The sequence below is a fragment of the Delphinapterus leucas genome, chromosome 6 (assembly GCF_059928025.1).
Source record: "Delphinapterus leucas isolate spDelLeu-1000000601 "Yukka" chromosome 6, BTC_Dleu_Yukka2, whole genome shotgun sequence".
NCBI classification, from domain to species: Eukaryota; Metazoa; Chordata; class Mammalia; order Artiodactyla; family Monodontidae; genus Delphinapterus; species Delphinapterus leucas.
Window position 1 is genome coordinate 21,482,388 of NC_143134.1, and position 25,719 is coordinate 21,508,106.

At 37.9% G+C, this 25,719-nt stretch overlaps 1 protein-coding gene across 1 annotated transcript; it reads right to left on the bottom strand.

Moving 5' to 3' along the window:
• Positions 1–5,231: 5,231 nt before the first annotated feature.
• ADAMDEC1 (ADAM like decysin 1) lies at positions 5,232–25,719 on the bottom strand. The gene is made up of 14 exons (XM_022594829.3): positions 25,509–25,719; positions 25,158–25,276; positions 24,533–24,609; positions 16,416–16,494; positions 14,916–14,992; positions 13,553–13,739; positions 13,316–13,375; positions 12,552–12,623; positions 11,912–12,081; positions 11,467–11,548; positions 10,617–10,747; positions 9,237–9,414; positions 7,218–7,301; positions 5,232–5,983 (listed from the first exon to the last, which is right to left on the bottom strand). Exons 1-13 carry the CDS (start codon positions 25,594–25,596, stop codon positions 7,221–7,223), a joined length of 1,401 nt encoding a protein of 466 aa, XP_022450537.1. The 5' UTR covers positions 25,597–25,719; the 3' UTR covers positions 5,232–5,983; positions 7,218–7,220.

Consider the following 25,719-nt stretch of genomic DNA (forward strand, 5'->3'; position numbering starts at 1 on the left):
GCTGTGAATAACTATCTAACGTTCTGATGTATTGATATTTGATGGTCAAGATGAAGAATGATTTTTCCGGTCACCTGGTACCGAGTGGTAGCCACCTAGAAAGGGTATTTTCTAATATATCCATTGAGGAGAGTAGATTTCTTTTCCTTCTACTCCCTCTCTCTTACTTTTTCTCTTCTGGTGAGCTTCTTCTATTTTTTAAAAATTTATTTATTTGGCTGCGCCGGGTCTTAGTTGCGGTACGTGGGACCTTTATTGCGGCATGCAGGATCTAATTCCCTGACCAGGGATCGAACCCGGGCCCCTTGCATTGGGAGCGTGGGGTTTTAACCACTGGACCACCCAGGAAGTCCCTGGTGAGCTTTTACTGATCCTCTGTTTCTATGCCTTCAATTTTCTCTTAGAATTTGTTGACTACGTGATCACAAGGAAGACAGAGAAAGGCAATGTAAAAACTGATTCCAATATTTCAAGGCTTCCTGAAACATGTATTTGAAAAGGAAGCTCTTTGGAGGAAACAGAAGTAACATCTGCAGTGTCTGTAGAAAGCAGATTACTGAGCACTATCTGTAGGCATTAGGCCTTTGAGCTCAAATTAATTTTCCAACATCCTAGGTTCTCTTAGCATTTATGACGCACTCTAAGGTTTAATATATAAATGCCATCTGAATGCTTTAAGATGTGAGGTTCATCCATTCCAGAGATAATCCCATCAGAAAGGAGGATAAAATGGTAAACATCTAAATTATTTGTAAGTGATCTGACATTGGGACTCAAGGCACTTGAGTTTGAGTTCTGTCAAACTTTCCTATAGAAGTCTAGATAAATCACTAAACAACTGCTTTGGCCACAGATTATTTCCTCATGAAATAAAAATAGTAATATTTTTCATGCATATCTCTTATTGATTTCATTAAGAATCAAACTAAGTAAAAGATATAAAAATACTTTGAAAAACTTACAGCGTCGAACAGATGTATGGTGGTGTTTTGGTTTTGCTTTGGTTGGAAACAAAATTATGCCTTTGAAAAGTAATTTCTAAATGTTAAAAACACATCACATTTAACTTTTGGACTGTCTGCATATTACCAAATGTCAAAAGCAAACTATCCAGATGTTTGGTCTACCAACATGCCAATCATCTGAAGGTTTCCAAAAACAGTATTTAAGTCTTTATCACAGCAATTTTTTCCCCAAATAGTTTGATGACTCCTGATAAATTCAATGGGAAAACTTTTATTTAAATTGCTTATTTGGTAATATGCCAATTATACCCAGCCTTTAAAAATTGTCCAAATCTCTAAGCCACTTTTCTGAAGATGCTATGTTTTCATGACAAATAGAAACGGAGCAGGACCCTATGGTCCTTGTCCCCCAAGTCCTCTGCCTGTCTTTCATCTGTGGAAAAACTTTAGCCAAAGAATAAGTTTAATCAGAGAAGTGAGAAAATGCAGAAACAAAGGAAAATGGGCAAAGGAGACCAAATAATAATAGTTTAGTCATTAAACATTAGTCAAGGACCCTTAGTTCCTACTCAAGGGCTATAGGTAATATTATGAGCCATATCCTGTGAGCTGTCTTACAGGTACTGAAACGCTCACCAGGTGGAAGAAGCTAACTACATGATGATCAGACTGTAGCCATGACATAAGCTGCCACAATTCCAAGAATTGGCCTCAAGGAAATGGGAACCAACCAACCCTAGAACTGAAGATTAACTGTTCTTAAAACAATCAAGATGGCAGTGGTCAGACTACCTCATGACCAATTTCAAGATGACGGTCAGAGCTGACTATGCTGTTTCTGCATGTAGTCTCCTCCTTCAGCCTATAAAAGCTCTGTCAGTGTCGGGGGGTCAGCCTTTGGACAGGTGTCCGCCCTGGTTGCTGGCATCCAAAATAAAGCAAACTTTCCTTTCCACCAACCTTGCCTCTTTATTGGCTTTTGAGCAGCAAGCGCTAGACCCCACTTTTGGTTACAAAATGAGGAGTTGTTTAGAAATTTAAAATTATGTAATAGGACATTTTAGCTGGGCAAGGGCTTGGGACTTACAGCCTGAAGCCACTTGGAGTTAGGTGTTGCCCCTCCCCCTCAATATACATCAGCTTTTGGAGCTTAGATGCTATTAAGTAGAATTGGAAGGGGTCCTCCCTATTTCAACTCTAGTCCATGTATTTATATACTGTCTCAATAACTGAGGGAGAATAATCTTTTAAGGTGGAAATAAAATCAAAATCCCGACTCTTGCCTTTGAGGTTTATAGATATAAACCCATGTTCAATAGACTGGAGCAGCCCTAATCAAGGCAAATTTCAGAAAAACACTAGGGATCTTTTAGGGGAAAAAAAAAACGACACTGAAAGGAAGAGGAAAGGACTAGACTATGTATATGGACTTAGTAAGTGAGAAGAGAGTGGAAAAGGGATGGAGATCATATTTCTGGGCTATTAGAATCCATTCCCATGACCTGGGCATTCTGATAACCCTGATATACCCTGGACAAAGTGATTTTAAGTCACATGAGTATGACTGAAAAATTTTAGATATAAAATGCTCTAATCAGTGGTACATTGGTAAATTTTTAACAACTGGCTCTCAGGGGGAAAAAAAGGCATGTTTGCACATAAGTACATAGGCTTATTATAAATTTTACTGATATAAAGGATGTGTGTCATATAATTTTTAAATAATAATAAAGCATACAATATTCTTTATTGTACATTTCATACAGCCTTTGGACTCTCACAGGATGCTTTCTTTGATTTCTGTTGAACAATTGTGTCTGTAGCCACGCTAGCTGCTGCAAATGGTGAGTGAGGGTAGTTCTGATATGGATATCAGAACTTGTATCTCTGTTTATGCAAATGGACAGAAATGCAACAACAAAAATATATATTGGAATTTCTCTCATTTGTCAAAGATGTGAGTGACTTTAAGTGGATAATAGTTTTCCAATACGGAAAGAATAGTCTCTCAATTTTTTTGTGTGCTATTCACATTGTAATTGCTATAAAGACTCTTTTTTTCTTTTTTCTTTTTGCGGTACGCGGGCCTCTCACTTCTGTGGCTTCTCCCGCCGCGGAGCACAGGCTCCGGACGCGCAGGCCCAGCGGCCATGGCCAATGGGCCCAGCCGCTCTGCGGCACGCGGGATCCCCCCGGACTGGGGCACGAACCCGTGTCCCCTGCATCGGCAGGCGGACCCTCAACCACTGCGCCACCAGGGAAGCCCTAAAGACTCATTTTTAAGTTGAATCTGCATTATAAAAAACTTCTCCATCACTTTCTGAAATATAGACAATGCACAAAACAATCAGTGATTTATAGCACTTGCCTATTTCTGTAATAAAATTCTCCCACCAGGGTCCATTTCAAAGCTACTAATGTGACGTCACTGAACACAGAGTAGAGGTGTACACAGTACACAGAGTAGCACACGGGTATACAGACAGTCCCAGACTTATGATGGTTCAACTTACAATTTTTTGACTTTATGATGGTGCAAAAGCGATACCCATTCAGTAGAAACTGTCCTTCGAATTTTGAAATTTGATCTTTTCCCGGGCTAGTGATACGCGGTATGATCCTCTCTCAAGATGCTGGGCAGTGGCAGGGAAGCAAAGACCCCGGCCAGCCATGCAATCATGACGGGAAACAACCCATACACTTATAACCATTCTGTACCCAGACAGTCATTCTGTTTTTCACTTTCAGTACAGTATTCAATAAACTACTTGCAAGATTGAACACTTTGGTGTAAAACAGACTTTTTATTAGATGATTTTGCCCAACTGTGTGCTAATGGAAGTGTTCTGAGCACGTTTAAGGTAGGCGAGGCTAAGCTACGATGCTAGGTGTATTAACTGCTAAACGATGGCTTTGTTGGGACATAATCCCATCATAAATCAAGGAAGATCTGTATGAGATTTCCATCACATGATTATGGTAGACCTAGACAACAAGAAGAGCACAGGTTAGTAAAATGTAGTATAATAGGAAGTGATAAGTTTTCAGTGTGTCCTTTGCTTCTGTGACTGCTAATTTTATGGGTCAACTTGACTGCACCACGGGGTGTCGTAAGGCTCAGTGAAGCAGATTCCTCCTCAAGGTTGGTGGGCATCATCCAATCTGTTGAGGATCTGAACAGAACAAAAGGTGGAGAAAAAAGAATTGTCCTGTTTTTTCTTCCTGCCTGCCTGCTCGAGCTGGGACACCTCATCCCAACTTCTCCTGCCCTTGGACTGAATTACAGCACCAGCTCTCCTGGTTCTTCAGATGGTAGATCTGGGGACTTCTCAGCCTTCATAATTGTGTGAGTGAATTCCTCACAACAAAATTCAATTTCTCTCTCTCTTACATAGGTAGGTAGATAGATAGACATCTATAAATATAGATGTAGATATGTATTTATCATATGTATATGATATATATCTATTTATCATAAAGAGTGAATAAATGTAAATATAGTATGTATGGTGTTTCTCTGGGGAGCTCTAATATAGGTTTTAATATAATGTATTTAATTATACATTTTTTATGGGTTGCTTTTTTAGTAATGGCTGTGTTTTACAACCAATGCTAGCTGTGTCCAGCATGCCACTGGTTATAATCCTTGTAGGTCAAGCAGTTTTACTATAAGAAGCCTCTATCTGAGCATGAGGTAGGGGAGAAATAAACCTAAGGAAACCCTTTTTCCTTGGAAGATTTGGGTGGGAGTTTGTATCAGACCAGTGGACAGTTGGGGATATTGACAAGTCCTGGCTGCAGCAGGGCTACCAGCAACATCAGATGTGCAGCTTCATTGTAACACTTGTAGTTACAAACCCACCAATAATAGGGAAGCAAGGAAGGGGAAGACAGCCGACAGGAGCAAGCAGGGTTTTCTGGAAGGTTTGCTTATTTCAAAACCTAATCTTTAGAAGTAGGTTTAAGTTCCTGTTCTCCCGGCCCAGGCATCAGTGGAAATGTGGGCAATTATTTTAATTGTTAAAAAGGGTTTAGAGAAACTTCAAAAAGAAGTCTAGTCTTGTGTGACTGGCCTCAAGTCATTTCATTTTGGGCATTAAAATATGATGTGACCTTTTCCATCTCCATCACGATGCCCAGCTCTCTGTGGCAATGCTGTCAAATGACCAGAGGGAAAACTGTCTAATTATGTGAGGCTTTAACGTCTAACACAGACCTATGGCAAAACTAGAAAATATTCATTTTTGAAAATGACCACACAGAAAATCCTCCAAAAGTTGCGCTTTTATTCATTGACATTGTGGTTCATTAAGCCAATAGATGAATGAAGCATTCCTTGGTGGCTAAATTCCAGTGTAAGCAATGCAGACTTCTTCAAATTAATATTAAATGTGATGGTGAAAGGATTACACATGACAAAATTAAAAATGCTTAATAAGGGGCTTCCCTGGTGGCGCAGTGGTTGAGAGCCCGCCTGCCGATGCAGGGCACATGGGTTTGTGCCTCGGTCCGGGAAGATCCCACGTGCCGCGGAGCGACTGGGCCCGTGAGCCATGGCCGCTGAGCCTGCGCGTCCAGAGCCTGTGCTCCGCAACGGGAGAGGCCACAACAGTGAGAGGCCCGCGTACCGCAAAAAAAAAAAAAAAAGTGGGGTTAAAACACATGTCACTTAACATTTTACAATTCTGAATTGAGCCTGCATAATTCAGCAGAACATTTTGAGGCGTTTTAGTCAAAGGCTAATTTCTTTTGTTCTCCAAAGAACAGAGCTAAACAACAGCTTCATGGTCCTTAAAAATACACTAAAGATCAGGCTTAGAAAACATGCAGCTTCTCTAAATACATTTATTGACCTGTTGGCTGGAGCGGTAAAAATATAGGAAGCATAATGACAAGTGAAAAGCAAAATATATCTCAGGACAACAGTGAGAATATGCAAGATTCCTGGCATGTTTAGATTTCTTGATTCTTGTCCTGGCAAGTAGCATCTCAGTGAAGTGGATTTTTGGATTCATTCTCTGATCAAAAGAAAAAAGTTTGGAAGCCATGGTTATTATAAATTATAAAATATTATGTAATAATAATAAATATTTATAGAATTTAAAAAATGCTAACAACCCTACTGAAAGGCAGTATCATTAGCTTCATTTTACAGGTGAGAAAACTAATTAAATAACTTAGCTTAAAGTCCCTAGTTTGGGGAAGAACTAAGAAAAGAATTGAAGTTTCCTGAGTCCAAGTCCAATTTTCTTTCCATGATACTAAATTGCCAATCTTGCCCAGTAATGGGGCATGCCCACCTATCATTCCAAGCCCCTAAAGAGTTGAATGGATGTTTTCTGTGATGCTATGCTTCTGGTCTCTGTGACAGAGGAAGAAAATGGGCCTAATGTCTAGCATTCCCTGCAGAGTGGATCACACCAGGGGTTCAGCTGAGTGCAATGATGCTTGGTGAGAGAATGAATTATGTTCCTCATCTTATGACCCCTCTGATCCTTTCCTTGAGGAAGTTATAGTCAATGGTTTTTGAGTCGATTATTCACTTTATAATCTCTCTGCAGTTTCCGTCCCAGAAAAGATTCAGGAAATTCAGGAAAGGGTGGGGATTTGTAAGAATAACTCCTTTAATATAATTTATCCTGAACCTTTCCCCTATTTATAACTTTTTGTTCTTGTTGCCATTTTTAGATTTGGAGACTGTTTTTCACTGAAAGGAATATATTCAAAACAATTAGGTTTCCTAGTATAACTTATGTAGGAGTGTGTAAAACACAAAAATAATAAGTGAATTATGAATTATTGAGGCATTTTGAAAGGAATAAAATTGCTAAATCTTGTAGTGTGTTCTTAAATGTTATTTTCTGACTACGCTGCAAGTTTCAATGATCAGCACTTAAGAACAAAATTTGCTCTTCAATTGAGACCTTTTTAAATAAAATTTTCTGTTATATTACTTTATATTAAACTTATAACTATCTAATAGAAACTTATACAAATTTTAGCACAGATTACAGCAGTCCTGATCTAGTAGATGATAAAGTAGCCACTTTTCTCATTTCTATATTAGTATACACACAACTCTGAGTTATTTATGTTCATATTGATGGCTTTTTTCATTCCTGAAACTGAGTCATTTAAAAAATGTAAAATAAATTGTGTTTTAGTGTATTGTAGAACTCAGTGTCACATCTTTCTTAAATCACATAGAAGTATGAAAATATTTGGAAACAAAGAAAGAAAAAAAAGTCTTACGTGTTATGGTTTACTGGTTTTTCCACAGTCAGCTTCAGGTTTTAACATACAGGTCATGGCGTCACAGCAAGGATTGGCACATTCCTTTAAAGCACACACACAATGCGAAAGTGGGTTCAAGTATTTTTTTTCCTGTAGACTATGTGCACATAATTCTGGTACAAGATGACAGTGAAATTTTCACTTTCTAAACTAAATTACTCTGCTATACAAATTCCAATGGAAATGACCAAGGAAATTTAATAATAGAAAAAATGCTGAGTAGTGAAAACTACCTCCTAAAAGGACAAAAACAGAATTATCCAAGAATTATCCCAAATAAATTTGCCCACGTGGTATTACATGTAAGTTAATTTAAAAGCTCAAAGGACAATATTTCTATACTATTCAAACAGCTTGAAGGTAGAGAAAAAAATTTTCTTAATCCTCAATTCATTTTACCAAGCCTGCATAATTTCGATCATGAGACTTGGTAATGAATATACACATACATACTATTCTCATTTATGAATATAAATGCAAAAACTTGAATAAAAGTAAAACACTATCTTATTAATATAACAACTCTCTATTACAAACTATGCAGGGTTTTTTTTGTCACCAAAAATGCAAGAGTGACTCAGCTCTACAGAATAAAGTAATATAATCCATCATATTAAAAGGCTGAGGGGAGAAAACAACTAATATTATAGTGATAGATGGCAAAAATTAGTACAAATTAGGTAGCCATTATTTACTTATTTAAGCGTATATTAGTAAACTATGAACAGATTATGCATCATTATGATAAAATCTATCTGATGAATAGCAAAAATATATTCAATAATATAAACTATAAGACAAGAATTATTTATAAGCTATGTAAAGCAACTATACTCCAATAAAAAGTAATTTAAAACAATTACTCATAGTAAGAATGAGATAAACATAAGTCTAACTTATTGTAAGGTATCACGTCATTTGTAAAATTTCATATCTCATTATAATTAAGAGAATATTTGCAATATTCTTTACAAATGATTGTTGCACCATGTAAACTTTTAATATAATTCAATAGCTTAAAATTTCTGAATAAATAAACTCAGGCATAGAGAGATTACATGCCTTCCCCATTGTCGTAGAGCCTCTTAAAGTAATGGATAAGTCTTGGGTTGCAGTAGGCTTCACCAATTACTAGCTTTGTATCCTTGGATCTAGTTACTTAAATTTTCTGCGTCTCACTTCTTTTCTAAATTGGGAAAATAACAAACCTATTTTGTAGATTCGTTGTGAGTAATAAGGAGATTGTGATTATAAAAGCATTTTGTAGATTGACACATAAAAATTCTCTTCAAATAGTAACTCATTTTCTCAATCTTAAAAGTAAAAGAAGATTGCTAAGAAAATAGAATGCTTTCTTTTAGAAACCTAATCTGGGATTGCTAGTAAACATTCTATCAGAGACGTTCTTTAGAGTACACTGATGCCTTGAAGGGGTCAGATTTTTATGAAGATTAGCAGAAGTATAGTAATTATCTTAGACGTTCTATGTTAACCCATTTTCTACAGGTTTGTGTGATTTTTCTTTTTTCTCCTTCTGTTTTAATTTCTCCTCGTTTACACACTGGTTTGATGAGAGAAGGCCAGCTGTTTTTCTATGGAGAGAACTTACTTCTAGACTTTTAATTGTTATTGCTCAACAAATGATCAGCTGTGACTTTATGTGATTTAGGAATTTCTGACTAATATATTTAGGAAAGATCACAAGTGACATGTTATAGTTAATGATTTACTTCTTTACACTGAACTTCATACAATCATGTCATAAGTGTATCCTGGCTTTAAAATGCTTTTCAAAAGATTACTAAAAGCAGTACTGAAAACAAGTGCAAGCCTACTTTTTACTAAGATGTCAAGTTTGTCTTTAAAAAGAATTTCCAAAAAAACATTTTAAAGGAAAAAAAAGAAAAAGAAAACAGTATAATTCTTATGCAACAATAACTCTTTAGTAAATTTTTTAAACCGTGGATATTTTCATACCTCAGGAGAGCCACAATCACAGACTTCTCCTACTTCCAGAAGTTGGTTCCCACACACTGGTTTTATCATCATATTTTTAGGAACCAGTGTTTTCAGCAAGCATCTTGGTTTTTGAGATAAAATATATTTTTTATAATGTGAGAGACTGACTGTACTGAAATCCTTTGGGAATTTTGAACTGTAACCAGAAGAAAAATGAGAAATATCATGACACACAGTGATAAGTGAACATGAGAATCTGACTTGTCTAACGATATTACGTAGTTCAATGAAAATTCCAAATTTAGTATAAAGGGACCATGTTATATGTGGAGCTTCATAGAGCAGGCATACTATGCTGGTTGAAAAATTCTTTTCCTAGACACCCAGTTGTAGAGTTGGAAGAATTTAAATTCCCGTGTGGATTCACTTCTGTCCTAAAGGGCAGCAGTGATGAGCCTCGCCATTTGTTATCATTCACTCATCTCACCGAGGGCTAAGAGGTAGGCGATAATAACAATGAATAGTGAAAGGAAATAATTGTAGAATTAGAGGTTCTATGGACATATTTATCTTTCTATTTATGAACACTTCAAAAGCAAGGTATGTTTTTTCATTTTTCTATCCCAGGTCCTTGCAAAGTGCCTGGAATTAAAAGGCAACTATTAATAACATAAAAATGAATTGATTGGTGATGGGGATTTATAAGGATGTTGTCATCATCTTAATTAGATAAATATTTTTAGAAAATATATTATTTTAAGCTAAAATTATTTTTTTTTTTTTTTTTTTTTTTTTTTGGCAATACGCGGGCCTCTCACTGTTGTGGCCTCTCCCGTTGCGGAGCACAGGCTCCGGACGCGCAGGCTCAGCGGCCATGGCTCACGGGCCTAGCCGTTCCGCGGCATGTGGGATCTTCCCAGACGGGGGCACGAACCCGTGTCCCCAGCATCGGCAGGCGGACTCTCAACCACTGCGCCACCAGGGAAGCCCCCTAAGCTAAAATTATTTTAAGTTAAAATAACATGATCACTATACTTATAAGCTCTATCTTGGCATATTTGGAGATCTTAAATAATGAACTCTGCTAGCTGGTAAATCCTATACATCAAGAAGCTGGAGGGTGGGGATTTCCCTGGCAGTCCAGTGGTTAAGGCTCTGCACTTCCAATGCAGGGGGCACGGGTTTGATCCCTGGTTGGGGAGCTAAGATCCCACATGCTGTGCGGTGTGGCCAAAAAAAAAAAAAAGAAAGAAAAAGAAAAGAAAAAAGAAGCTGGAGGGTGAATTAGCAGGAAACAGCGCTACATAAAAAAAAAAAAATTCCATCCAACTATATAGGCTGCATCTGAATTCTTTAAGATTTAAGAAATATTTTTTCTCTAGGGTGACAAGGGCTCACCTCAGATATTCATTCATCACACAACTCCCAGAGAGACACTTGGTGTTATATGGAACATCAGGCATACCGAGGACATGACCCAACTCATGTGCCATCACTCCTGCAAGAGAGACACTATTCTTTCTCTTACCCTGGAAAAAGAATAGAAATATCTATTACTTCTGATTTTATTCAGTTATTTGTTAATTTTTGCCAATGTTCAATGTTACAAAAAAATAATTTGACAGATGAAAATTATTGAATCATTGAGCTTCTTGCCCTGTCATTGGTTATTGAAAATTGTTGCATAAACATTTGAAATGATTGCCTCCTGGGAATCTAACCATTGAGCCAGTGCTCAATCAGTATTTGCTGAATTAATGTAATGATGAATTCTTGATAAACCATGGTTAAATTATGGTAATTCCATTCTTTATAAGAAGTACTAAAATACACCATAGTATGTACTCAAAGACCTCCAAAAACTATTGCCGTGATGCCTATGACATTGGTAGTGTTTGGCCATATGACACCAGCATGCACTTTGTCTGACCTTCCTGGCCATAGATACTAGGGATGATTAATTTGAAGTTGCCTTGGGCCCCAGAGGGCACCTGGATTCCCTTTATGTCCCAGTCTTCCTGTTCTCATTCCCTAACACAAACTAAAGAATGAAACCTCTGGGATAGTCAATGTAAAGAGATATTCTGTTTCATAATCCAAGGAATCTTCAGTGTAGTGATCTAGCAGGAGGTTCATTTCTACTTTTATTTACTGACTCAGCAAATGTACATTGTGCTAACTCTGAATAAGACATTGTGCTTGTCTTCCTGGAGGTTATAGAACCTCATGGAGCTATATTTTTACAAACCTCAATAACGGCAACAGACGATGGGGAACACAAGGAATTCAAGGCTGCCAGTGCTGTAATTCGATTTTTGAAGCCAACTCCACTGTGTGAAAGTTACAGGTACATTGTCACAATTTGAATCTGTGGAACCATCAGCTTTTTTCAACTATGTTTGAGATTTCCCTAGTTCCCCTATCCTTTTCATATTCATGAGGCCCCCGAAAAGCTTCTGCTGTTCTATAGCATTATAATGACCACAGCTGGCTATCCCACATCCAAGAGTCGATTTTAGTGTTCTGACATGGGTCTCCAATAATCTCACAGGTGAGCTGCTATTAGTAGAACCTTAGGCTCTCTGACAACTGATCAGGGAGGTAGAATTGAACAGGAATGTCTGCCAAGAAATATTTGGGATAACTTATCTTCTCTGTCAAAATAGGCCTGGCCCTGTCCAGCATGTGCTCACCTGAGTAGCTGAGCGTGGTCATGGATCTTCATCTTCCCCAGGTTAGAACGATGCCAATTCAGAAAGTTTTTAAAGGTGACAGCTGTGTTGGGTACCACGTTTATCTTATCACCATCAGACCAGACTTCCATACCTATCAAGACCACTTGAACATCTATGGTATTATAAATCTGTGGAAAGAACATTTTTCTTCATGAAAATGTTTGAGATTTCTTTTTTTAAAAGTTTTGATTGAAGTATAGTTGATTTACAATGTGTTAATTTCTGCTGTACAGCAAAGTGACTCAGTTATATATATATATATATATTCTTTTTCATATTCTTTTCCATTATGGTTTATCCCAGGATATTGAATATAGTTTCCTGTGCTATATAGTAGGAGAGATTTATTTAGTATTTTAGATATTTTACTGACCACAAGTGATGCATAAATGTATCCGAATTTTGAAAATAGAAAACCTAGAAGTTGCCTTTGCTACAGTATATGTGATTTTACCTTGATGTTGATCATTATCTGCTAAATTTCCCAAAACTGCTGGCCTTAAGCCATTGTGACTCTCCCAGCTCCTTATTTGGTGAACACATAGGGAAGCCCTAAGCTCCTGTGTGGAAGTATATGTTTAGAGAACAAATATCTTACCACGTTGACTAGGTTTATCACGTCAAACACAAAGCTTCTTATCAAAGTTACATTCCTATTATACATGTTATACTGTAAAACACAAAATGCAAAGAGTAATTAAAACCACAAATTAAAGTGAGAAAGCTGATGGGGTACAGGATTTTACATTCTAAGAAAAATTACATGTTTCAATGTAAATAAATGTCTATTCATTCCACGTCTATCTGATATAAGAATCTATTTCAACAAATTCTAATTCAAATGTAAGAAGTTTTTGGCAGGAGAACAATTTGGCATTCATATAAAATGTCAATTCAGACTAAGTTAAATAAATCAAATTAATTTCAATGTTTTTAAACCAATTTAATATTATTAAAATTTGGTTATAAAGCAGTATTTGAGAGTTAGAAGCACAGATTCTAGTATTTTTGAGCATATGAACATAATTTGTAAAGTACATATAGTTTTATGTCTATATGTATTATAGTGAGAACTTTAAAAAGATATTAATAACCCATTCTTTTATGTTTCTAGTTATTTTGGTTGTTTTACTGTTGCTATCTGGCATTAAGTGTATTTCCAATATCTGAATATTTCGGCAGAAGATTTTAAAGGGGGGGATGAATGAAAACTATTTTTGACAAAGCAGGTAGAACAGACAAGACAGTCAGGTGGACAGGCTTTGTATTTTCAGCTAGAATAGTTTATTGCTTGTGTCCACTTGATAAGAAAACTTAAAAGTTGACTTAACTGGCCAAAAAGTACTTATATTTCATACTCACAAAGGCATTATCCAGCACCAAAAAGAGATAGATGTATTTCTCAGCCTGAAGAAAGTCTTTCTTTACGAAGAGTGAAAGAACATTGTTAATATCTTCAACCTAAGACATTAAAAAGCTTACAAAGAGATTTAAATAAGTAAAGAAGGATTGGGCTTTACTCATACGAGTCATTGCTGGGTGCACCAGTATTTCATACATCATTGCTGAAATGAATGTTGGTCGGAAAGCTTCACTCACCTCTGGCCTTTTGAGTGACCTTGAGGTTCGAATAAGGCCCTGTTTCCTGCCAACATTTCTTACACCACAGGTGTGATTAGCTGGGTCTAGCTCCTCCTGGTTGTATATGAGGACAGCATGTTCTTCTTGGTCTGTGCTTTTCAGAGGCTTTATCATGTATCTCTGATTGTGATGTGTGAAGTATCCCCTGCGAGATACAGAGGCTCATATTTCAAGATTGTCTTCCAGAGTCACATCCACTGACCAGAGTGGAGGGATACCTCTTCCTCAATCCCAAACTCACACATAGAGTTTTCATTTGTAGGCCTTGCAGCTAACTTTTGCTAACTTAAGTTGTACTCAGTATTTGTCAGTACTAAAATAGAGCCTATTTTAGTTACCTAGAGAATTCTGAACAAGAAGTACTAAGATGAAGCTATCCCAAAGAATTTGGAATTTACACCATAGTTTATTTTCACATTTAGCAAATATTTCTTGGCAGTTCCCAGACATATAATGGAAAATGCAGTAAAGGCATGTTTAGATACCAAGAACCTCAGAACAGAGAAAGAATGATGAGCAGATCAGCCAGAGGAACAGTTTATAATTAGTATTAACTGAAAGATTTTTTCTTCTTAGAAGGAAAATTAGTTCAGAAATACAAAGTAAATCCATATGATGGAATATTAGAAAGCCAACACAGCTGTTAAAAATTACATCTATGAAGGTATTTTATGATCTGGGAAAAGGCTTATGATGTCATGTGGTATGTCCCAGGTTGGCAGAAGAATCATGTATATTTTATTTCATATTTCAATCATGTAAAAGATATATTTGTCTATATGCATAAAAGGCAGCAACCATGACAAAATGTTAATAATAGCGATACACAGAGGTAAAATTTTATGGTGGATATTTTTGTATTTGGGCTTTCTCACACGTTAAAAATTTTCCCTAATTGGCAAGAATTATTTTAATAAACAGAAATACCACACAGACAGACACACACACATACCCATGCACACAAACTTCTAAAAATTATGTTCAACCATGACAATTGCAGGGTAGACTCTTTAAGAAAATGAAACAGGTGGTTTTGGGGAGTGAGTGGTAGAGTGGGTGATAAACATGAAAATGGATCCAGATATCATCAAGCTGCAGAATGTAGTACTTGTTTAAAAATTGCTAATTTTAACTTTTACTAGAACCGCAGATAATGAGTGCAAGGATGATACATTATTCTTCACTTTAACCACATATATTCAACATTTTATCAATGGAGACAATTTTACCAAGATAGTAAGAAGATATGGTGTTCAGAAAGACTCAATCTTGTGTAACAAAATGGTGCTTGATGTTTAACATTTTTGCAAGTGGCACTCACCTCAGCCCATCACAAGTACAAATGCTGGCAACAGAATCCTTTTCATTTAGGACGTGTCCTTTATAGTAGCAGTGTTCCTAAGGTTGGAAAAAAATGTGTTTGTTTGTTTTTTTTAACTACAAAAATAAACATATCACAGTTGTGTTGAAAGCTCTTATCTTGAATATGTAGGAAAGTTCTTCAAGTAGTGGCTGTGGCCAGACCAGCTCCCAGAAACAAAAACATTGAGAACCTCAGTGGTTTCATGAACTACTCCATGGGGAATTTGAATCTAAATGGACTCATGGCAAGAGTGGATGCTGCATTTGAGAAGTAGCCAGTTCCCCCATGGGATCTATAGCACTCCCCAAGAGCTCTCAGGTTTGAGTGTCAACTTTTGAGAATATAGTTCCCTTATGCAAGCTCCACTGTGCATCACATGTCAATAAAATGAGGTATTCATTTTTCCAGATTCTAGAGTCCTCAGGGGGCCACATCACCACTCCTGAGCCCCTCAGACTAACTGGTCCAACTCATTATTTTAACTAGTGTGTTAGTGGCATCCCTTTACCAGCATCCGAAGCCCAGAGAATTTATCTACAACTAGAGATTCACACATGGTTGGCACTTCGTAGAAGCAAAGTAATGGGTCACTTATGTAGAATGATCCAAGAAAGCTAATGAATAAACTCTTGCTCAAAATAAACTGACTTGCCTCAGGGTCTGAAAATCCATCTGTGTCTTTCTTTCCTTTGTAAGAAACCTTATCATCATAAACATTTTCTTATAGACGACTTGGAAAAGGTACCACATTAAGATATCACTGGCCATTCACACTTGAGCATGAATAAATTTATCAGATATTTTCCCCAGAGGTCAATGTTAGCAACAATCCAGACATCCATGAAATGAGAGTCTTGACTTGAGAAGGGAATGGAGAGTCATTCTGTGGCATAAGTCTTGTCTGTTTTTTTATAGAAACATAGATGTTTGGGGCACCATGGAGGGTGGCTCTGAGAAACTCACTTAGCTTGGTAATACTCTATGAATGAGTCTTTTTATATTCTCTTCCTGTTTTTCCCTTGGCCTTGATTCTCTATGTCTGATATCTATACCTTGGTATTATTCATATGATGGTAGTTTAACCAGATAAAAAATTATATTAATTAAATAATTGATATACCTTTTCTGATCTCAGGATAAATGCATACATCATTAGAAAACAGTAAACAGCGACATGACCTTTCAAGAACCTAGGGGACAATATTTCTAGCCTATTGATAAGATGGTTTAAGGGAAAGCAGACTTTTGGTTGCTTCTAAAAATGCAACACTTGGAAGCCTCCTACTACTCCTATCTTTTAAAAAAGATACAATTTTTTTCATCTGTTATCTCATTGGTCTTAGATGAGCATCCTGTTTTCAAGTCCTTTAATTTTTTTTAAGTTGCCCTTGAACCTATGAATCTTATGATGTAAGCAGCAGATCCAAGTAAGAGTCCCAGAAAGCATTCCGAACCTACCATGTTCTGAGGGCTTGTTGTGATTTTCTCTCCTCTGGGTGAGTAATATGTTTCAAGGTAGTCTGGCCCCAGGAGATGCCTGTAGAGAGCAGAAAGCTGCATGATACTCTCGTGGTGGTAATAAAGGCTAATATTCCTGTAAGATCATCAGTACTAAAGGAATGATAATGTCTACAGTGAGAAAGAGCTGGCATTCTGACCACTGGTCCTTTTCCAACATCAGAAGTCTGCTCCTAAAGCAAACCAAAGCATTAGTTATACCTCTTAGATCTGAGGAAAGAAATACCCTGAAATACTTTTCTGATAGAAAAATCACATAGGAATTTTTCTACCTTCAAATGGATTATTTTGGGATTCTTTGAACCAAGGATATAGCCTCCAAAGGATCTCTGTAGGGTGTTGGGTCGTAAATACACATGAAGGACCATTGCATTCAGGGAGAAGTTTACTGACTATTATAGAACTTGGTGGAGCCCCATACCTTGGGATCTATCTCAAACTTGTGTGCCCTGAATGCGCATTAGATATATGTTATTATAAAAGTAATGGAGGAGAGGACCTTCAAGATGGCAGAGGAGCAAGATGGGGAGATCACCTTCCTCCCCCAAAATACATCAAAAATACATCTACATGTGGAACAACTCCTACAGAACACCTACTGAACGCTGGCAGAAGACCACAGACTCCCCAAAAGGAAAGAAACTCCCCACGTACCTGGGTAGGGCAAAAGAAAAAACTGACACAAAAGAATAGGGACAGGACCTGCACTTCTGGGAGGGAGCTGTGAAGGAGGAAAAATTTCCACATACTAGGAAGTCCCTTTGCAGGCAGAGACTGTGGGTGGCAGAGGGGGGAAGCTTCAGAGCCACAGAGGAGAGTGCAGGAACAAGGGTGCAGAGGGCAAAGTGGAGAGATTCCCCCACAGAGGATCGGCGCCGACCAGCACTCACCAGCCTGAGAGGCTTCTCTGCTCACCTGCCGGGGTGGGTGAGGGCTGGGAGCTGAGGCTTCAGCTTCAGAGTTCAGACCCAAGGGAGAGGACTGGGGTTGGCTGCGTGAACACAGCCTGAAGGGGGCTAGTGTGCCACAGCTGTCCGGGAAAAAGTCTGGAGCTGCCTAAGAGTCAAGAGACCACTGTTTTGGGGTGCACGAGGAGAGGAAATTCAGAACACCGCCTAGATGACCTTCAGAGATGGGCGCAAGCCACAGCTATCAGCGCAGACCCCGGAGATGGGCATGAGATGCTAAGGCTGCTGCTGCTGCCACCAAGAAGCCTGTGTGCAAGTATAGGTCACTATCCACACCTCCCCTCCTTGGAGCCTGTGCAACCCGCCACTGCCAGGGTCCCGTGATCCAGAGACAATTTCCCCGAGAGAACATATGACTCACCTCAGGCTGGTACAAGGTCACACTGGACTCTGCCACTGCAAGCTTGCCCTGCATTCCATACCTCTCCCTCCCCCTGACCTAAGCGATCCAGAGCCCCCAAATCAGCTGCTCTTTAACCCCCTCCTGTCTGGACGAAGAAGAGTTGCCAGAGGGCGACCTACATGCAGAGGCGGAAACAAATCCAAAGCTGAACCCCAGGAGCTGTGCGAACAAAGAAGAGAAAGGGAAATTTCTCTGTGCAGCTTCAGGGGCAGCGTATTAAGTCTCCGCAATCAACTTGATGTACCTGCATCTGTGGAATCCCTGAATACACAACTAATCATTCCAAAATTGAGGTGGTGGTCTTTAAGAGCAACTGTAGACTTGGGGTTTGCTGTATGCGACTGACTAGTTTCTGATTTTTATGTTTATCTTAGTATAGTTTTTAGTGCTTCTTATCATTGGTGGATTTGTTTATTGGTTTGGTTGCTCTCGTCTTTTTCTTTCTTAATTAGAAAAATTTTAAATTTAATACTATCTTTTTATTTTAATAACTTTATTTTACTTATTCTTTTCTTTCTTTCTTTCTTTTCTCCCTTTTCTTCTGAGCCATGTAGCTGAGAGGGTCTTGGTGCTCCAGCCGGGTCTCAGACCTGACGGGGGGGGACATGAGTTCAAGACATTGGACCACCAGAGACCTCCTGGCCCCTCATAATATCAATTGGTGAGAGCTCCCCCAGAGATCTCCATCTCAACACTAAGACCCAGCTCCACTCAACGACCAACAAGGCCCAGCACTGGACACCCCATGCCAAACAACTGGCAAGACAGGAACACAACACCACCCATTAGCAGAGAGGCTGCCTAAAATAATAATAAATTCACAGACACCCCAAAACACAACACTGGATGCGGTCCTGCCCACCAGAAAGACAAGATCCAGCCTTATCCACCAGAGCACAGGCACCAGTCCCCTCCACCAGGAGCCTACACAAACCACTGAAACAACCTTACCCACTGGGGGCAGACACCAAAAACAACGGGAACTACGAACCTGAAGACTGTGAAAAGGAGACCCCAAACACAGTAAGTTAAGCAAAATGAGAAGACAGAGAAATACACAGCAGATGAAGGAGCAAGGTAAAAACCCACCAGACCTAACAAATGAAGAGGAAATAGGCAGTCTACCTGAAAAAGAATTCAGAGTAATGATAGTAAAGATGATCCAAAATATTGGAAATAGAATGGAGAAATACAAGAAACGTTTAACAAGGGCCTAAAAGAACTAAAGAGCAAACAAACAATGATGAACAACAGAATAAATGGAATTAAAAATTCTCTAGAGGGAATCAATAGCAGAATAACTAAAGCAGAAGAACGAATAAGTGAGCTGGAAGTAAAATAGTGGAAATAACTGCTACAGAGCAGAATAAAGAAAAAAGAATGAAAAGAATTGAGGACAGTCTCAGAGACCTCTGGGACAGCATTAAACACAACATTCAAATTATAGGGGTCCCAGAAGAAAAAGAGAAAAAGAAAGAGACTGAGAAAATATTTGAAGAGATTATAGTTGAAAATTTCCCTAATATGGGAAAGGAAATAGTTTATCAAGTCCAGGAAGTGCAGAGACTCATACAGGATAAATGCAAGGAGAAACACACCAAGACACATATTAATCAAACTATCAAAAATTAAATACAGGGCTTCACTGGTGGCGCAGTGGTTGAGAGTTCACCTGCCGATGCAGGGGACACGGGTTCGTGCCCTGGTCCAGGAAGATCCTACATGCTGCGGAGTGGCTGGGCCCATGAGCCATGGCCGCTGAGCCTATGCGTCTGCAGCCTGTGCTTTGCAACGGGAGAGGCCACAACAGTGAGAGGCCCGTGTACCGCAAAAAAAAAAAAAAATTAAATACAAAGAAAAAATGTTAAAAGCAGCAAGGGAGAAGCAACAAATAACATAGGCGAGAATACCCATAAGGTTAACAGCTGACCTTTCAACAGAAACTCTGCAAGCCAGAAGGGAATGGCAGGAGATATTTGAAGTGATGAAAGGGAAAAACCTATAACCAAGATTACTCTACCCAGAAAGGATCTCATTCAGATTCGATGGAGAAATTAAAATCTTTACAGGCAAGCAAAAGCTAAGAGAATTCAGCACCACCAAACCAGCTTTACAACAAATGCTAAAGGAATTCTCTAGGCAGGAAACACAAGCGAATGAAACGACCTACAAAAACAAACCCAAAACAATTAAGAAAATGGTAAATGGAATATACATATCTATAATTACCTTAAATGTAAATGGATTAAATGCTCCAACCAAAAGACATCGACTGGCTGAATGGATACAAAAACAAGATTTGTATATATGCTGTCTGCAGGAGACCCACTTCAGACCTAGGGACACATACTGACTGAAAGTGAAGGGATGGAAAAAGATATTCCATGTAAATGGAAATCAAAAGAAAGCTGGAGTAGCAATTCTCATATCAGACAAAATAGACTTTAAAATAAAGACTATTAGAAGAGACAAAGAAGGACACTACATAACAATCAAGAGATCAATCCAAGAAGGAAGACGTAACAATTGTACATATTTTTGCACCCAACATAGGAGCATCTCAACATAAGGCAAATGCTAACAGCCAGAAAAGAGGAAATCGACAGTAACACAATCATAGTAGGGGACTTTAACACCCCACTTTCACCAATGGACAGATCATCCAAAATGAAAATGAATAAGGAAACCAAGCTTTAAATGATACATTAAGCAAGATGGACTTAACTGATATTTATAGGACATTCCATCCAAAAACAACAGAATACACATTTTTCTCAAGTGCTCATGGAACATTCTCCAGGATAGATCATATCTTGGGCCACAAATCAAGCCTTGATAAATTTAAGAAAATTGAAATCGTATCAAGTATGTTTTCCAACCACATGCTATGAGACCAGATACCAATTACAGGAAAAAAACTGTAAAAAGTACAAACACATGGAGGCTAAGCAATGCACTACTAAATATCCAACAGATCACTGAAGAAATCAAAAGGAAATCAAAGAACACCTAGAAACAAATGACAATGAAGACACGACCACCCAAAACCTATGGGATGCAGCAAAAGCAGTTCTAAGAGGGAAATTTATAGCAATACAATCCTACTTCAAGAAATAAGAAAAATCTCAAACAACCTAACGTTACACCTAAAGCAATTAGAGAAAGAAGAACAAAATCCCCCCAAAGTTAGCAGAAGGAAAGAAATCATAAAGATCAGATGAGAAATAAATGAAAAAGAAAGAAGGAAACAACAGCAAACTTCAATAAAATTAAAAGCTGGTTCTTTGAGAAGATAAACAAAATTGATAAAACACTAGCCAGACTCATCAAGAAAAAAAGGGAGAAGACTCAAATCAGAATTAGAAATGAAAAAGGAGAAGTAACAACTGATCCTGCAGAAATACAATGAATCATGAAGGATTACTACAAGCAACTGTATGCCAGTAAAATGGACAACCTGGAAGAAATGGACAAATTCTTAGAAAAGCACAACCTTCTGAGACTGAACCAGGAAGAAATAGAAAATATAAACACCAATCACAAGCATAGAAATTGAAACTGTGATGAAAAATCTTCCAACAAACAAAAGCCCAGGACCAGATGGCTTCACAGGTGAATTCTCTCAAACATTTAGAGAAGAGCTAACTCCCATCCTTCTCAAACTCTTCCAAAAAACTGCAGAGGAACTAACAATCCCAAACTCATTCTACGAGGCCACCATCACCCTGATACCCAAACCAGACAAAGATATCACAAAAAAAGAAAACTAGAGGCCAATATCACTGATGAACGTAGATGCAAAAATCCTCAACAAAATACTAGCAAACAGAATCCAACAGCACATTAAAAGGATCATACACCATGATCAAGTGTGGTTTATCCCAGGAATGCAAGGATTCAGTATATGCAAATCAATCAATGTGATAAACCATATCAACAAATTGAAGGAGAAAAACCATATGATTTTCTTAATAGATGGAGAAACAGCTTTTGACAAAATTCAACACCTATTTGTGGTAACCCTCCAGAAAGTAGGCATAGAGGGAACTTACCTCAACAAAGTAAAGGCCATATATGACAAACCCACAGCCAACATCATTCTCTATGGTGAAAAACTGAAGCCATTTCCACTAAGATCAGGAACAAGACAAGGTTGCCCACTCCCACCGCTATTATTCAACATAGTTTTGGAAGTTTTAGCCACAGCAATCAGAGAAGAAAAAGAAATAAAAGGAATCCAAATCGGAAAAGAAGTAAAACTGTCACTGTTTGTAGATGACATGATACTATACAATGAGAATCGTAAAGATGCCACCAGAAAACTGCTAGAGCTAATCAATGAATTTGGTAAAGTTGCAGGATCCAAAATTAATGCACAGAAATCTCTTGCTTTCCTATACACTAGTTATGAAAAATCTGAAAGAGAAATTAAAGAAACACGCCCATTTACCATTGCAACAAAAAGAATAAAATACCTAGGAATAAAACTATCTAAGGAGACCTGTATGCAGAAGACTATAAGACACTGATAAAACATATTAAAGATGTTACAAACAGATGGAGAGATATACTATGTTCTTGGATTGGAAGAATCAACATTGTGAAAATGACTCTACTACCCAAAGCAATCTACAGATTCAATGCAATCCCTATCAGATTACCAATGGCATTTTTCACAGAGCTAGACCAAAATATTTCACAATTAGTGTTGAAACACAAAAGTCCCTGAGTAGCCAAAGCAATCTTAAGAAAGAAAAATGGAGCTGGAGGAATCAGGCTCCCTAACTTCAGACTATACTACAAAGCTACAATAATCAAGGCAGTATGGGACTGGCACAAAAAAGAAATATAGATCAATGTAACAGGATAGAAAACCCAGAGGTAAACTCATGCACATATGGTCACCTTATCTTTGGTAAAGGAGGCAAGAATATACAATGGAGAAAAGACAGCCCCTTCTATAAGTGGTGCTGGGAAAACTGGACAGCTACATTTAAAAGAATGAAATTAGAACACTCCCTAACACCACACACAAAAATAAACTCAAATTGGATTAAAGACCTAAATGTAAGGCCAGACACCATCAAACTCTTAGAGGAAAACATAGGCAGAACACTCTATGACATAAATCAGAGCAAGATCCTTTTGACCCACCTCCTAGAGAAACGGAAATAAAAACAAAAATAAACAAATGGGACCTAATGAAACTTAAAAGCTTTTGCACAGTGAGGGAAACCATAAACAAGATGAAAAGACAACGCTCAGAATGGGAGAAAATATTTAGAAACGAAGCAACTGACAAAGAGTTAATCTCCAAAATATACAAGCAGCTCATGCAACTCAATATCAAAAAAACAGACAACCCAATCCAAAAATGGGCAGAAGACCTAAATAGATATTTGTCCAATGAAGATATACAGATTTCCAACAACATATGAAAGGATGCTCAACATCACTAATGATTAGAGAAATGCAAATCAAAACTACAATGAGATATCACCTCACACTGGTCAGAATGGCCATCATCAAAAAATCTACAAACAATAAATTCTGGAGAGGGTGTGGAGAAAAGGGAACCCTCTTGCACTGTTGGTGGGAATGGAAATTGGTACAGCCACTATGGAGAGCAGTATGGAGTTTCCTTAAAAAACTAAAAGTAGTACTACTATACGACCCCACAATCCCACTACTGGGCATACACCCTAGAAAATCATAATTCAAAAGTGTCATGTACCACAATACTCATTGCAGCAGTATTTGTAATAACCAGGACACGGAAGCAACCTAAGTGTCCATCAACAGATGAATGGATAAAGAAGATGTGGCACATATATACAATGGAATATTACTCAGCCATGAAAAGAATTGAAATTGAGTTATTTGTAGTGAGGTGGATGGACATAGAGTCTGTCATACAGAGTGAAGTAAGTCAGAAAGAGAAAAACAAATACCATATGCTAACACATGTATATGGAATCTAAAAATAAATAAATAAATAATGGTTCTGAAGATCCTAGGGGCAGGACAAGAATAAAGATGCAGACGTAGAGAATGGACTTGAGGACATGGGGAGGGGGAAGGGTAAGCTGGGACGAAGTGAGAGAGTGGTATGGACATATATACTCTACCAAATGTAAAATAGATAGCTAGTGGGAAGCAGCCGCATAGCACAGGGAGATCAGCTCGGTGCTTTTGACCACCTAGATGAATGGGATAGGGAGGTTGGGAGGCAGACACAAGAGGGAGGGTATATGGGGATATATGTATACATGTAGCTGATTCACTTTGTTATACAGCTGAAACTATCACACCATTGTAAGGCAATTATACTCCAATAAAGATGTTAAAAAAATAAAAATGCTTTACAGAACAACAGCAACAAAAAGTAATGGAAAGTCACATCAAAGGTTTCAGTTTATCTGGGTGAAAAATATTTTCAGTAAATTCCAAAAGCAGCAGGGCATCAAGTCATTCGTGCAGCTCTCTTTGTTTTACTCTTTGCATATAATTTCCTAGGGAAACATCAAACTTCTTAGATAATATTAACACCAATATTAGCATCTAATGTTCAATATGCTTCATGTCTTCTATGTCAAATTACAGTATATAGAGTCTAAAGAAGATTTATTTTTCCACATTCTCTTAGGTATAATCCAGTGATTAGACTGTCAGGAAAAACAACTTACTCGGCTTTTTGTAGGCAAAGAATGACTTCTTCTCCGTTTAATATCATCTGATACTGAAGTTCAGGTTCATATCTTTCCTAAAAATATGTAATAATGATAATTTATGTTTATGAGTCTATCTAAAATAATTATAATGATATAGGTAGCTGTATAGAATAATAATTACAAATGTAATAGGAAGTTAATATCTATAATACATTTTTAAAATGTTAATTAATGAGATAATATGATTTCTCTATTATAGAAAAAAGGCAATTCAGGGGGGTCAGGGGGTGAGGGTAGGGAGAAGACATGGGTTTGGTGGACTTGGCAAGGAATGTCTTCTCCTAGAAATACTGCCGTTCTGTCCTCTTTTTTTTTGTTGTTCCCCCCGCAGACTTGGAGAAACACCCAAACTGTTTTATTTTTTCTGATCCAGTGTGGGAGTTAACTCCCTTCCTGCTGCTTAACTGTGAAAGCATTTAGGAAAATCCTATGCCCTCTCCTGGCAAAGGGGAGCATTCGTGTAAATGGGCTTCAAGACTGAACTACTAGATGTTGACTGTGACATCACTTCTACTAGTGAAAAGGTCCTTTACTGTCTCTTTAGGTGACAGCAAAATCCCACGGTCATCCCATTGCTTACCTCTTTGCCATGCTTCTCTGTCTGGTTGTTCTGTATCTCTCTTTTGTGTAAAATGTGTAGTTTTTTAGGATGAACTACTTCATAGGGCTGTAGTTCAGGAGTCTGCTTTATGGCTATTGCTAGAAAAAGAGAGGTAATACTGACAAAATATTTAAAGGTTTTTGTTGGTTGGTTTCTTGAAACTGAGTGGAAGACAATTTCCATTGAGAAGGGAAACATTGAGAAGAACAAGTTACTCCTCCAGTTCAGCTTTGATAACAAAGAATTTTTCTTTAGTTTTCTCTCCCTATTCTGGAAAGATGTGACAATGATGAAACAATTCTTTGGAACTGTCAATATATTAGTACTTACCTTGAGCTTGAACGATGAGCCAGAGGGTGGAAAGCAGGACCAAAGACATGCTGGCTACTGTAGGTAGCTGAGACGTCCCACACAACATGAAGATTTGGTCTCCCCAGCTGTCCAGTTTTATCTTCCCCTACTTCTCTTTACAAATTGAAAAAAAATAATAAGGATAAAAACCTAAAACCTTCTTTGGGAGATTGAGTAATGTTTCCTAATG

Bases quoted from the DNA above. Each gene is read 5' to 3' on its own strand.
- ADAMDEC1 (XM_022594829.3), bottom strand. From the start codon at position 25,596: ATGTTGTGTGGGACGTCTCAGCTACCTACAGTAGCCAGCATGTCTTTG. The intron at 13,376-13,552 runs GTGAGTGAAGCT...CTCTTCGTAAAG, and splicing joins GGTCACTCAAAAGGCCAGAG to AAAGACTTTCTTCAGGCTGA. The intron at 9,415-10,616 runs GTGAGCCCTTGT...TTCTGGTTACAG, and splicing joins GTGATGAATGAATATCTGAG to TTCAAAATTCCCAAAGGATT.